This window comes from Tachypleus tridentatus, chromosome 8 (assembly GCF_004210375.1).
Source record: "Tachypleus tridentatus isolate NWPU-2018 chromosome 8, ASM421037v1, whole genome shotgun sequence".
NCBI lineage: Eukaryota > Metazoa > Arthropoda > Merostomata > Xiphosura > Limulidae > Tachypleus > Tachypleus tridentatus.
Genome location: NC_134832.1, coordinates 14,034,073 through 14,050,626, shown reverse-complemented (window position 1 = coordinate 14,050,626; position 16,554 = coordinate 14,034,073). Strand labels below are relative to the sequence as shown.

Here is a 16,554-nt window from a genome sequence, read left to right as displayed (position 1 = left end):
TTAAACTTTTGACCAGGTAGTATTTAGGCTAATTTTATAGTGTTCTCATTTTCCCTATTAAATGCTAAAAAAGTATTTTTTATTTTCCCTTTTCTTATTTTTATCTTTCAAAGCTCTACTCAAATAAGTGGTTGAGTCTAACAACGCAAAATACATAATTTTTTCTTTATGTTCATTGGCCTTAACATTTTGCCCAGCAGTGTATACTCTTAACTGTTGATTATCCTTTGTAAACATTATATTTAGTAAGTAATTTTATAAAAAAATAACAAAAATAGAGGAAGCAAATTCATAAATATTTATTTAAAAATGTAATTATAATTACTGAAATAGGTCTGCATCTAGATTTTGTTATTTAATTTGATCTATGAAATGGACACTCGTGAACATTCAAATTCAATTATCAATAAGCTTCATTTTAAAGACAGTATTGTTTCTAGATTATGGTGATATCTTTATCTCTTGATTACTAATAAAATATGTATATATTTACTTGTCTTAAAGCGTTAAGTTGTTGCCTTTTCACTACAGCTATTGAAATATCCTAGTTTGGAAGACAAAAGCTATGAACACTCGTAGTAATTGAGGGATTTTTCATTTCCCGTTACAGAAAAAAAAATCTAAGATCCAGGATTCGATTTCCTATGATGGACACAGCAGATAATCCAAAGTATATTTGCTCTAAAACAACTAATGACAAGAAAAAAAAAAGTAAATAAGGAAAAGGAAGATGTAGTTACAAGTAACCCCACCTACCGGAAGGAACAAGAGATTTTTCAGAGAAAACTTAGCGGCGCCTTGTCGTATTCGGCATAACGTCAAATATTCATCTTCTTTTGTTTCTTTATTTCTCAAGAAACTGTAATATAAAGACATTAATATCACTGTTTTTAATTCCTTATTCTAAAGGTAAGGAAATACGAGGTTTTCCGATCGAAAGTTATTTGCCAATTTCAAGCTCGTAAAACATATTTCATTTTTAATTTTAGATTTTGATGGAATTTTTAATAACACTTGAAGAAATATTAAACCACATTACTAATATTATATTTCAAATTTTTCTTCAGAAGTCACTTCATATTTAAGACTCGTTTCGCCAGAGAAAACAATGACAATAAAACATATCAAAAAGAGATAACTGTGTAGTTACGCCATTTTAAAAATAATTGTTTAATTCTGGGATGCTAAAGATACATTACATGGGATTAAAAGAATAACTGAAAGTAAAAATTAACAAGTTTATTTGTATAGATTATTGTGAAAAATCTGGGATTTATCAAAATGTGACGTCACAGATTATAAAAACTAAACGACTGACCTGACATATGAAAACCTCTACAGCAATTACACTGGTAAGACCTATGATCTCTACATTAGATGAAAAAATCATAATAGGTCTAAAATAGCTTGGCGAGCCTGTTATACATGTTTGAAGACTGATTTAGCAAAAAAATATTTAATACAGTATTTTAGCTTGAAAAATATCCGTTACTTATTCTAAGAATCTTAAATTTTATGTAAACATTTACGGTCCACAATGTGTTTACTTCTAACACATAAATCAGTTCAAAACGCACGTGAACAAGTTTTTGTAAAATAAGAAAAACAACAACATGTAATCACGTCTGATTCCTCTCACCTGTCACCATAAACCAAGTAGCAGTTGTAATACAAAGGCCACGCACGCCTCTTTAAGCTTATCGGCAATACCTTATCACGTGACTTGCTAGCGAGTCTGTCCATATAAATATAATTCTTCAGAAACTTTACTGTTAAGTTTTCTCCACTAATCCACTACATCTAATCTTTAACATTAACTCGGTTTGACAGTAAATGTTTACATTGTTTTTAAAAAGTCTTCACATAACTCTTATCATAGCAATACGTTCTATTTAGTACGAGTTCTTTTGTTGTTGTTTTAGTAAGTTTATTATTTTGTGTTTGTCAGTAAACATTTTTGCACTCGTGTATCTTTTGGTTTTGACTCTTTTTTCCAGTCGATCTCAGTTAGAGATCGGATAGAAAACTAGTCATACTCCGTAATATGCTGCCACACAAACCACAGGTCAGCTGTCCTATTTTACTGCTCTGCAGTGAAAAAAACGTTCACAGGAAAATGACACATTTTGAATTTTACCCACTAAATTTGAAGTCAAAATCTAATTTTTCTGAGTAGCTACAACTTTCACCTGTGAGAAATAACCAAAACTACGTCAATAACAATGCAAAATTACTGCAACACAGACTTTTTTGGAAATCCCTGACAGAAACAAATGAAACAAAGAATTAACACCAATCAATATAAACCCTATCGCTGACCATTACAGTAGAAATATTTTAGCATTATTACTAGTAAATACGAACTTTGACAATAATCACACAATCAGAGCCACGAAATATTACCACAATTCAGTACGAACCTTGTTACTGACCATTACAACACAAAATTCTTAGCACTATTACCAGTAAGTACAAACCTATCCAACAATCATACCATCAAAGTTACTAAAAACACCACCAGTCAATACAAACCTTGTCATTAATTTTTACAACAGAAAATTATTGACACTATCTATCGCCAGTAAGTACATAGCTTTTCAACAGGGTTACTAAGACTACCATCAGTAAATACAAACCCTGTTATTAACCATTACATCAAAGATCTCCTAGCATTGTATCTCAGAAGTGTATTAACACTTTTACTGATAAACAGAAAACAACATTTCGACCTTCATATGTCATCTCAGGTTAACAAAGAGAGAGTTTGCAACTGAGCGTTGTCGGGCACGTCTTAGTAACGAGAGTGTAAACGGGTACGGGATTGTAGGGGGCGATGCAGTTGGATGTTAGGTTATTAATTAGTATAGATATGAAGGTGTTCCTTTATATTGGTTTAATTTTGGTTTTAGTTGTTGTATAAGTAGGGCTTTTTTTGATTTTGCGTTTGTTTACATTTGTTTCCCTACTTAGTATATGGGTGTTTTCCATGGTTATGTTGTGTTTATTTGATTTACAACGTTCAAAAACGTGTGGAGGTGTTTTTTTTTTTGTTCCTTGAATCTAGTTTTCATTTTTATAAATTATGTATTTTATAAATTATGTTGGTGTCGTGTTTGTCAGTGTAGTTTTTATATAATGTGAACTTTTGTTTTGTACCTGGTTTTTGAATAAATTTGGTATTTACTGGAATGTTATGTTTTGTTATAAGTTTTTTTCCAAATGTTGGTTATTTTTTCACTGATGTCTTGATTATATGGTATGCAACAGTGCAAGGTTTTGTTGTTTGTTGTATCTTGGGATTTACTGTTGCTCGTTTGTTGTTGGTCTAAGTGTGTGAGCATAATGTTTTCCACGGTTTTTTGAGGAAATTTGTCGATGTTGATGAAGTGTTGTTTTACTTTGTTGATTTCACTGTTAATTTTGTGGTTTTGTTTACTTGGTTTCTTAGTAAGTTAGGTTTTTGTTTTATTTCATGCGTTGAGTCTCATGGAATGTATAATATTTCAACCAGGTATTTATAGTCTCATACAACGCAACATCAGATGTTTTTGTTTTGAATTAAGCACAAAGCTACACAATGGGCTATATATGCTCTGCCCACAACGGGTATCGAAACCCGGTTTTTAGCGTTGTAAGTCCGCAGACATACCTCTGAGCCACTAAGGGGTGCAACATCAGTAAACTCAATAGTAAGAACGACACGGAAACTAGAAAAATTAAGGTGAAAAAAAAAAAAAAGACGCCAACACGACGAACCACCAACAAACCTCGTAGTTAACAAATCCGACAGAAAGTTAAGCAATAAAGAATTACATCTTCTCAACAAAGGACTCAACTTCGCAGTAACACTTAGTAATATTCCATCCGTCGAAATGAAAGCCTGTCTGGAAACCTAGCTAGAAGACTGGTGATCCACTCTACACAAATTGAAAACACCAACAAAACAACAAAATACAACCACCACGAAGAAGACAACTTCAACAACAATTCCACCGACAACCAACAACGTATCTTTCCAGGTAGAACTTAAAACATCTATTTCCCCGAAACACCTCAAAACAGTATTTTAAACAACTTTTCCAAAGAATTTTCATACAAAACCATCAACATAATTCTTTAGGAAAGAAAACTAAAAAACAACTTCACACAAAAAGATATTAATTCTATAAACAATTTAAAACAAGACAACAACATCAACATTCTAGAAGCAAAGACAATGCTATAATTAAAACGAACACAAATGAGTACATTCACAAAATGAGCAACATCTTATCAGATACACACAAATTTAAACTACTAAACACAAATCCAACAAAAACACACGAAACCAATTAAACAAAATATTACTACAAATTAAAAAACAACATAATCTCAGAAAAGCTTTATTCTCACCTACGAAAGACCGACTCGAGCACACGACAACTATACGGCATCCCCAAACCTCAAAAGCCTGATTGTCCATTACAACCCATAATGTCATTTAACTACAACTTCGGTAAATATATAGCGTGGACATTTTCTAAATATGGTATATCAGCCGGCTCCTTTTTCAAATACTCTTTTAACTTTAAATCTTTTCTCGATCTACTAAGCCACAAAGCCTTAATGAACAATTTTAATGTAATCTCCCTTTTCCTAGAAGTCCCAACCACTGAAGCTTGCAAGATAGCTTTAGAACTTTATACCCGAGACCCCAACCCACTGATACACATCCCCTGCAACCAATTAGCAACCCTTATAGAATTCACTACCACCAAAACTTTCAATAATCAAAACTACCTACAAATAAATGATCTAAGTATATGGAATCCTGTGTCTCCAGTTCTAGCCAATATTTTTATGGCACAGGTTGAATATCAAGCGATTAATTCAGCCTTTCAGCCACCACTATAATGGTACAGGTATGTTGATAATACAATTGTTGGTTCCACATCTACATAACGCACACTTAGTTTCTTCAACCACGATAACTCGATACACCCCAACATTAAGTTCACCTGTGAACAGGAAGAAAATTAACCAAATAGAATTTCTTAACCTCAATATAACTAAAACCGATACACAATTCAAAACAGAAATCCACAGAAAAATCACCCATTCTGGACTATACATTCTCTGCGACTCAGCATATGAAACAAAACAAAAACTTAACATATTAAGAAACCAAATATAAACACAGCCACAAAACTATGCTCACACGATAAAATTAACGACGAAATCAACAAAATAAAACAACACTTCATCAACATCAACAAATTTCCTAAAAAAAACGTGGAAACAATTATACGTACACACCTAGACCAACAATAAATAAACAATAATAAATCCCAAAATTCAACAAACTACAAAACCTTATACTACTGCATGTTCTCGAAATCAGCGAAAAATATCCAACATTTGGAAAAAAAAAACTTATAAAAAACATAACATTCCAGTAAACACCAAATTTATTCAAAAACCAGGTACAAAACAAAAGTCCTCACTATGTAAAAACTACACTGACAAACACGACACCAACATAATTTATAAAACACAATGCAACTATTGCCACGACTTTTATATTGGAGAGACAAGCAGAAGAATGCAAACTAGATTTAAAAAACACACACACACAAAACACCTTCACACGTTTTTGAACACTGCAAATCAAATAAACACAACATAACCATAGAAAACACTCAAGTAGGGAAACAAATGTAAATAAACGCAAAATCAAAGAAGCGTCGCTTATACAACCACTAAAACCAAAATTAAACCAATATAAAGGAACACCTAACTAATTGATAACCTAACATCCAACTGCAACGTCCCCTACAATCCTGTACCTGCTTATACTCATGTTCCTAAGACATGTGTCCGGCAACGGTCAGTATCAAACTCTCTCTTTATTAACCTTAAGGTGACCTAGAAAGGTCAAAACGTTGTTTTCTGCTTATGAATAAAAGTGTTAATTCCCGTACTAACTGTTCTGAGATACATTTTTTATTTCTAGTTGGTGTCTCGTCATCAATAATTCCTAGCACTGACACCAATAAAACCAGTTGACAAGTTTACTAACAAAGCTATCATTAGTTATTAAAACTATCACCATCAAATACAATTTCTGTTTACAGCCACTACAAGTAACTTTAGATAACTTTAAGCTGTATCACAAGCCATATAGGTTAACAAAAGAAAATAAAGATACAACAGTAGTAATTAGGCAACTCTACCAATTACTTTAGTATCCATAACAATACAAAATTAGTGAAGTAAACAAAATCCTTCTCTTAGTGGTTTCAAAATTAATTAATAACACGTACTTGATTCTTTCACATTTCGAAAAAAAACAACTACAAAAAACAGCGTGACAGAAAGAGAAACCCGTTAATAAACCCTATAATGTTTTAAAGTGTTTTACAACAAATCATTTTTAAATAAATTTTAATAAATAGATAATATTCAAATTTCAACACCAAACTAGAAAGAGATATACCAATGTTATTTTACAATATTTTTAGAAGTTCATTGTTCATTAAATTTAAATAAAACATCTCCACTTCTATTGTTTGTTTGTGTTTATGTTCAAAGGTCTATCTGTGTTCGGCCCACCACAAATATCGAAACCCGGTTTTTAGAAGTAAAAGTCCGCAGACATACAACAGGCCTTCACTTCTATACTTGCAAGAAGAAACTAGTTTGTTTGATTAGAATTAAGCAGAAAGCTACAGAATGGATTATCTGTGCTCAGCCCACCACAAGTATCTAACCCGGTTTTTAGCGGTGTGAGTCCGCAGACATACCGCTGTGCCACTGGGGGCCAAAAAGAAACTGCCTGTCTAATTTTACTGCATTTTTAATCATATGTAGTGTGTTCAGTAGTAATTTATTACAAATACACACGTTACGTGATTGGTCAATAAAATATTTCGTCATGCATTTCTTGATTATTTTTTCACATGAAATAAATGGCAAATGAATAATGAAAAATTAAATAGGTATGGGTGCTTAACATATTTGTAAATTTAATTGTTCAATTCTAGACTTGCATTCTGTGTATATCCCAAAATAAGCTTTTGTTTTGTTTGTTTTTTTGGAATTTTGCACAAAGCTACTCCGAGGGCTATATGCGTTAGCCGTCCCTAATTTAACAGTGTAAGACTAGAGGGAAGGCAACTAGTCATCACCACCCACCGCCAACTCTTGGGCTACTCTTTTACCAACGAATAGTGAGATTGACCGTCACATTATAACGCCTCCACGGCTAAAAGGGCGAGCATGTTTGGTACGACCAGGATTCGAACCTGCGACCCTCGGATTACGACTCGAACGCCTTAACACACTTGGCCATGCTGGGCCTAAAATAAACTTGATGTACTGTTCATGTTTTGTTTTTCTTGTTGTGCTTTCAACTGAAAGATCTATTTAGTTGAAATGGCAAAAACTTATACTTTAAATGAAGTAATAAAGAGGCAGAAGTGGTACTGATATTCTTTACAAAGTGTAAAAGAGATGATTCCGCATAATTGCATCTAGATATTATGTTATACTGCATTATTATTATGTCATGTATGAAAACTGAGATCCTGGCTTACAACAAACAAGTTTCAAACATCGTCGAATTCAAACGAAAAAGTTAACAAAACATGACATTTTTTCTTCTTTTTATACCTTTAGTTACTCAAACAAATTGGATGGCTGTTGAAAAACATGTAAAATATTTATGAAACATTTGAAACAATAATCCGTGATGACACAAACATTTGAAACATTATACATTAATTGCACAGTTGCTGATCCTTGAGGAAAGGCTCTATGTTCCTCTACTCATCTGCTTCCCCATTTTAAAGATGTCTCAAACATTTCTGTTTCGTTTGTGTGTTGGATTGGGCCACAATGGAACTCCTTCGTTTCAGAAATTAGAATGGTCGGAAATTGTAAATTTGACCTACTTAATATTGCTTCAAATTTCACTCTCGTCCTATAACGGCTTCCAAGGCTATTCCCAAATCGTATAGAACTATCTTGTAGTGCGTTCAAGTGCTTTAGGAATCATAAAAAATGCACTTCGATGCACCCTAAATCTACCCTTTGACAAAGTTTACAAGCAGTTACACTTTCAGGTAGATATTTTGTAACAAAAAAATGGACCCTCTAGTAGTACAGCGGTATGTTTCCGGATTTCCAACGCTGAAAACCGGGTTTTGATACAATGGTGAACAAAGTATAGAGAGCCCATTGTGTAGCTTTGTGCTTAATTCAAAACAATAAAAACGAAATAATAATGGCTTATTGTTCTTAATATTAGATACTGTAATAGTATATATCAAATAGGTTGAATAATATAGGTGTTGGTTAGACTGAGGATTCTTCTACAGTGTCTATGATTTGTTAATGATAAATTTAAAAATTAATGAACAGCAGTCACTTCACCTGTTTTCAAAATAATATTTATCTATATTTGGAAATATTTAAACGTATGCACAACAACTTCTTTACATTAGAAATATCATATGCATATCATACACTCTATATAGTTAGTTATCTTCTTCTTGTCAAAAGTCCATTTAGGCCTTTAGAATTTCAATTGACAAGCCGAACTTTTTTTCTCTTATTACTATCACTAAACTATCTGAGTATAGTTTACTTATATTATCGTCAAGTTACTACGGTTGTATCCTTTTTCTTTTTAAAATAGCCTGTTCCTTTTTCTCTCTCTTTGTATTTCTGAGAATCGTCTACCTATTTTTCAAAGTCCATTGATGCTAGTTCAATTACTTTAGAACTGTCCTTGACAAAATAGAATATTATTTTTTTTTTTCGACACCGCTAGTCTCACCCTACTGTACAATATTAAAACAGGGGTTATATTCTCCTCAGTGGACTCAGCAAATAGCCCGATATGGCTTTGCTATAAGGAAACACACACACACTCACTCTAATATATCAACCTTCATGTCTATATTAATCGTTGGGTCTTCCATTCCTATTACGATTAACTTTTCTTTGGCCTAACTCTTTCTCGTAAATTTACTTTACTTATCGTCTACTCTGTTTTTGTCCGTCTCTGTTTTCCAGTCATATCATACATTTTTATGTTTGCTACTCTATTCGCTATATCTCCTAGACATCAATAAATTTGACGCGACGTTTTGTAAGTTTGACATCAACCAGTTATAAACATAACAAACGACTCCTACCGAGTTACCTTTTGATTTAAAACAATAGCTTCTAACTCTCTCTTTACGAACAAATCTAAACATTCATGAAATATTACTCACAAAATTAATAAATAAATAATATCCACACTAGACAGTCTTTTACACCACGACCGATTTCATTATTGTAAATTCAGAAATAACCGTTTCTTAGAAATAGCAAGTAAAATAGTTAAACGCTACTACATGCAAAATGCTGAAAACGCCGAGTTACTTTTTAAACACCAGCATGATAATAAGAAACATACCTTTGCTACAGTTTATACAACGTAAGACGTAATTTTGTTTCTCAGCTAACCTAAAAAGATAATTAAACGAACCACAGAAGTTTGGAGTAAATTAAATACGGGGGACTCATTTTATTTTTAAAAAGCGTAGAAGCAATACTCTAATTAACAGCATAATTTTTACTGTGTTATGTAGGAGCCATATATTTATAAACACATATATAATCTCACGCTATTTATGTTTTTCAATATAATTTAAGAAAATGACGACTTTTAGCCAAGACACAGTTCTTTTTTAAGTCTCGTCGAGGCCGTATGTATATTACATATTTTACTGAACGTATGTTTCGGAGACTGAATAATGTGAAACGTCCCTGTCAACTGGTCACTGTGAGCTTTCGTATAATTAATTAATGACGTAATTCAATATTTTTCTTAAATTCCTTCTATCCTCCATATTACAAATGAGATCGGGGTTAATGATTAATTAAACATATTTGTTAAACATAAACGGGTCTTTTGAACTAATACTTTAAGTAAACATTTCATTACAGTCGTCGTTTTTCTACAATATGAAATATGAGTAATATTACTGTAGATTTTGTAGAATTTTTATAATTTAGTAGATTCAGGTAGAAAGCCACCTTATGAAGTATACATGCTACAAGGTTAAACTAAAGCGCAGATTAATAGCAGTTTTTCCTATGCTCGACAAAAGACATTATATGAATTACTTTCTGTCGTATTTAAACGTAACTATACAATATTTAAATACGTATAAGACGCATATATACTTACGGAATAGCAGTGGTCATTAAATGTTCATAGTAGTGTTCGTACTGTTTCCACAGCTGTTTGCTGAATATATTACCTAAATGAAGAAGAAATATTATATTAAAGGGTCTTAGTGAAATGTTGTACTTTAATTAAGGCTTGACGCATTAAATACAACAGTTCATCAGTAAGAGCAAAAACTTATTCACAAATCAATTACTATTTGATAATAATATCGCCTTCATAACTACCTAACAAAATTCCATTATTTCTCAGATTGATTAAAAAGGACTTTTATTTATTGTGTTAAGTATTACATAAACACATCAATAAATGTTTAGTTTTGATTTCAAAGTACTATAACTCAGTCTTGAAAACAAAAATATTCATGTTTTATTAGAAAATAGAATAAACTCAAAGGCATAGGTGAAGGTACAAAACGGAAAAAAAGTTTAAAAGCAAACTTTTTCAGTTTTATTTTATTTGTATTATATTGTTGCATCAATTACAAATTGTAATTACAAATTAAATTGCATCAAAACAAATAAAGGAACAACCTTCAAACCAAACTTCTTTAACAAGATATGATTCATTCAAATTAGTACCTTGTGTTGGAAAGTTTGATATTCAACCTATTTGCCGATCTATGAAAAATATTATTTTGTTTACCTCACTGATCATTCTGTGGACTACATATTACTAGAATAAGTAGTCACTAAAGAAAAGTTGTCATCAATGTATGTTGCAAGAAAATTTCCTAGATGTCATAAGGTTTAAAACATATTGTGTTTGATTATCCATTACAACTGTGGTAACGTTTGTGTCATCACAACTACATATAATGTTATTTGATCAACAGTGTCATAATTTTATACAGAGATCAGTTTTGATTTTAAAGGAATTTAATCATTGTTGTAAAGTGTAGTTTTGGTAATTGTCTTTAGAAAAATAATCTTATAAAGTACACTGGTAAGTTTCAGTAATTATTCGAGACAGTCAGAGAATAATTAACTTTAACCCGTTTTATTGTTTAAGACGTAAGTGTACTTATCTAACCCAAAGGAAGTTGGTAAAGATATTTTAAAATCCTATTAACAGCAATACTTCAATCAATGCACAAAGCCAGACTTCTCGCTACACTTATATATTTAGTAACTGTTTTGACTAAAGCTGTACAAAATAATCTACCGAGTTCGTGCCAAATTTTGAATGATATGACAAGTTATAAATGAAGCTTAATGAATCAGTCCCAAAATAATACTTGTTATTTTACGTACAAAATGAAATGTGTTATTTTTCAGCATGAACTTATTTCTTCTAACTAATGACTAAAGTTGCATTAAAAGTGAAAACGCCAGACCCAAGGTAACATTGCTTTGATTGAATGCATAAAGAAAAAAACAACAACATAAACATACGTGTTAGCCAAAAATAAGCATCATTGTAACCTTGCTTACTTTAACTAATGAAGTTAACGAATAATCCAGGAAGAATGTTTGCTGTGGTTATATTAATGGAAAAAAATCTAATACTGGCTAATACCTAAGATTATACAAAGTGATAGTGCCTGCCAGGAATAAAGATATACATACAAACACGTTAGTCCTCCCAAATACGAATCTTTAAACTCTCTAATTATGGATTGTAATAAAGTTATAAACTATAAGGATTGCTTTAAACTCTCACTATAATAAAATTTTATAATATTATTACATACATGGATATTTTGTTTTTTTCAAATTTCGAGCTATAAGAGCACACTATGAACAGTCTGCACAGACGAAACCGGAAATCGTATTGTTGATAATATTCAGATCGAACGTTACCTTTGACAATCTAATTCGAATAATATATTTTTACAGCTCTTAAATGACAACCCCCAAAAATCCTAAAAGGTTGTTCCTCCCCAAGGAAAAATAACAATAATAAAACACCCCCTTCTTTCATTACGAAGTGGATTAAAATTGTTAAATCTGAGGAACAATCCTTCCTCTTCTCAGAATTTCTATAGGCGAAATATGCTGTATTGCTAGAGCGTTTAAAAAAGTATAATACCTATACAGAAAACTATGCTTCTCTTCCTGTTTGGCGTTTTCTACGAACTGTGATAGTTTTAAGATTATCCTGAAAGTTACCCATTCATGCAACATAATGATGGAACAAACAATCTTATAAAATTAATTTTGACAAACTCAGAAATGTGTAGCAACTTAACACGTACAGCAAATGTGTCTTTTAACAAAATATCCAAATATTCACTCGTGTTCCCGAAAGTAAAAGAAAGTCACAATTATATTTTTATTTAATATTAACGATAACAGTTATGAATAGTATATGTAACGGATTTACTACCACATATTTATTTTAACATCACTATTCTTTTCAGTTAAATATATAATTAGAAATGCATATAATTTATATTGTTAAATATGTATTGTGAAAGTCCCACATGTTCTCTAAATTTATAGATACTCGAGCGTAAGAATCATCAATATATGTTTTACGAAAGCATTAGCTTATTGTTGCCAAATGAACTTTCGAGAATCTCGCTTAACGTTTATAAATCGACGCGCCGAAAAACAGTATAGATTATTCTTGATTTGCTACAATTAGTATACTATAAATGCAATAAATGCTTAATAATTGAGAAACTTTGGAAAGATGATCGGGAACGTTCATAATTTCAATCGTTGCAAAACATTCAACTTGAATGAATTCACATCGGATATCAACATTTTTACGAAACATTACATAATTTGAGCGGTGAGAATAAGCTTGTAAACAGCGTGCGACCAGCCAAGAACAGAGAGCTATCTAGCTAGCTACCCGATAAGTGAACCACACTAATATCAACTAGAATTAAATTCGCTCATCGTGAACCGTCGATAAAATATTCAGTTACAGGCCAAATAGAAGACTCAGTATTGCTTGTACGTTTTTAAAACTTTAGTATATAAATCGTTATTTGTAATAGTTGTTATTAAAAATTGTATTATTGTTTGTATATTAAAACATATTTGTGTTATGAAAAAAATTGTGTGTATCAATCTTGTTGGCAAATAAAGTACATTTCATACATATCGACATTCAATTAACTCCTAAATTGAAATCAAAATTCAGGCTACTTTAAATCGTAATATTTAACATAATAAATCGGAGACTTGTCCAGGATAAATTATAATACGTCCCATCAAAATTGGAGCCTCGTCCAGGATAAGTTATAATGCGTAACATACCTAATGATAAAACAAATACGTAATGATTTCCATTTTAACCAATTTTTTCTTCAAGATATGTGTTTAACCAATATAAAAGATTACTGAATGAGGTGCACATTTTCGCTCAATTTTAATAACTGTATGAAAGTTTGTATTTCAGTTAAAAACAGGCTCGGCATAGCTAGGTGGTTAAGGCACTCGACTCGTAATCTGCGAGTTTTAATCCCGTTATACCCAACATGCTCGCCCTTTTAGCCTTGGGGGCATTAAAATGTGACGATCAATCCCACTATTCGTTGGTAAAAAAGTAGTCCAAGAGTTGGCAGTGGGTGGTGATGACTAACTGCTTTCTCTCTTGTCTTACACTGCTAAATTAACTGTTAATAATGTGACTTTTTTATAATAACACAATCTTCGGAGAGAACATTATGAAACTTACTTATTTTAACAATAAATTAAGAAGAAAAAGACGTTTTACCTCTACCTGACACACATAAAAATAATAAATTTCACAAAAATCGAATTCTACGCAAACTAAGTGAAGAACATTATAGATGGCAAACAACAAAAGGTATTGAGAAGCAAAGTTATACCAGTATGTAGAATGTCGCAGATTCGAATCTCAATAAATGGCTATTTATTTTTTACTTTTTATAAGATTACGTTAATGTGTTATTAAAACACCGATGAAAAAATACTTTTGTAATTACATTTTATATATTACGAAAACCTATTTTTATTAAAAACTTACAGATGTCAGTAAAGGAATGCCACAAAAATTATAACGGGAAAATCTGAACATATGATGGAAGTATTCTATCTTTTCAAATAAAATATGTTTCCTTCCTAAAGTCTTTAAATGATATATTAAAGAAAATACCTGAAACTGAATAGACGATAAAAATAAACAGTATTAGTAAATGTTAAAAATCCTACATATCATCACAAAAAAAATAAACAGATAATGTTAATTTTCCTATTCTTAATTCCATTACAAATAAATACTTTCACACTGTCAAGTGGGTCGATAGTCTCATTATTTAGACTTTTACGAAAAGTTGAATACCACGAATAATTACATCGGAAATGCCTATTTCTGCAACGCTGATTACGATGTTACCAGCAGTTACAATAAGCTACTTATTACACTGAGACGTGTGTTACACAACTTTAACAATGCCCCTATACTGTCAATAATCATTTATGTATCTTATCATTCGAACTCTGAAATGACAAAATATTTGTTATTTTAATTAAATACAGAAGTAAATATTTGCTTAAACGCAGAATAAACATACTTTAAAGTCCTTCAGGAACATGGTTTATATAAAAGTGAATAATTATACCAAATAAATAAGCCGTTTCATCTTTACCTCCTTTAACATAATACGTAATGTGATTGGTAATTTTGTTCTTAGTGCGTTTAACATAACATTTTCAAATAAGGCTAGAAAACAAATAGATGACTGTAGATAACCATAGATGTATAGTTAGACTAATCTACTGATGAAAATAAAGACAGATAGCTAGCTATATGAGATGAAAGATCATTAGATAAATAAAGAGGGAACAAATTAGCAGATTATAAGTTTGTAGAATAGTTTCTTATGTGAAGCTGAATTAATCGCAAGTCAAACAAACACATAATTAGTGTTTTATTGAAAATCGCAATGAAGAGAGAATGTTAGCTGATCACGTTGCAATGACCTCGAAAGTTGAGTGTTGTACACGAATAAAGAAAGACCCAAACCTTTTCAAGGTTATTTTATACAGGTACGGAATAAATTAAACTATATTTCTATAATAACATTAATAATAATAAAGTATTTCTAAAAAAATCATATAGCCAAAATATTTTGTTTAAATTATTATACATACTAGAAAAACAAAGATGCCAAAACATGATTGACTGATTCGTTTTTATAAATTACCTTTCGTCAGAGTACTTTGGATACGAGAGCAGTTTGAAGCAGTTCCCTAAATCAGTACCTGTTTTTATCATACAAGGAACTTTATTGCTAACATATAACTTGAGAAAGTCTTATATCACTTCAGTCCTTTGGTTTTGACTTATAAAATATCAAAAGCACTTGTAACTCATTACCCTTACTGATATTATAAATACAGTGATTTTCTGTGATAAAGTAAGTGATGAGCCATTTTATTTGCTATTGCACTTCCGAAGGTTTTACATTTTAAAAATATTCGTAAGTTTGATTTTTTTTATTAATGAAACAATGATAAATTTTAGATATTTAAATTATTTCTCTCTCTACCCCTTTCAAAACATTAAAGATAGACAATAACCGAACAAACAAAATTATGTAAATATGTTAAATAATCTGTTTATGTTTAAATTATAAACGATAAAGAAATAATAACAATAAAATATATGATAATCTTGAAAATATGTAATAAGAAGAAGGTTTGTGGGCAGCAGATAGCCCTATGTGGCTTTGCTATAAGAAAACACACACACAGGTTTGTGGAACTATAGTTTCACAAACAAAACTAAATTTGCGGTTGAGAAAGAAAATTATAGATGGCGAACAACAAAAGGTATTGACAAGCAAAGTTATACTAGTAGGTAAAATGTCGCAGATTCGAATCCCAACTATCTTTGTCTCAGCTTTACCTCTTCAGAAAAACTTCCGTAAACAAAGAAATTATGTAATATCAAACAAACGTAACTGAGTAAATACTGAAAATAAAAATGTCTGATGGATGACTTTGATCCAATCCCACAAAGCTGTATTAATAAGCTGAAAAAACAAATCATGCTAGGTTTACAGCAGTGATATAAGTTCACAAAACAAATCATACTAGGTTTACAGCAGTGATATAAGTCCACAAAACAAATGAAAACATGAAGGATGTACAATAGCAGCGTAAATTTAAAAGTCAGATTTATACGCCTAAAGCTAGAGAAGTATTAGAAATTAATATAGACGTAAAATTATGATAAAAACAATAAGCTATAGATATTTTTTCCCAAAATTATCCTTAATTTGTCCATTCCAAATTCACATTTTGGCATGTAAAAAATCATTGCAGGTTTATCTATTTTTTCCAACAATTCACTGTTTTCCTTTCAATACCAGACAGAACTCATCAGTTGAACTGGACGATAAGAAAGAA

General features: G+C 31.1%; 1 protein-coding gene across 1 annotated transcript in view; it reads right to left on the bottom strand.

The window, feature by feature from the left end:
* LOC143258561 (uncharacterized) overlaps positions 1–16,554 on the bottom strand; it is a 278,942-nt gene that overhangs the window by 192,123 nt on the left and 70,265 nt on the right. The window contains exons 6-7 of the mRNA XM_076517703.1: positions 10,223–10,295; positions 757–859 (exon numbers count right to left, since the gene is read on the bottom strand). Coding sequence (XP_076373818.1) covers positions 757–859; positions 10,223–10,295 — 176 coding nt within the window. The remainder of the gene's footprint in view (positions 1–756; positions 860–10,222; positions 10,296–16,554) is intronic.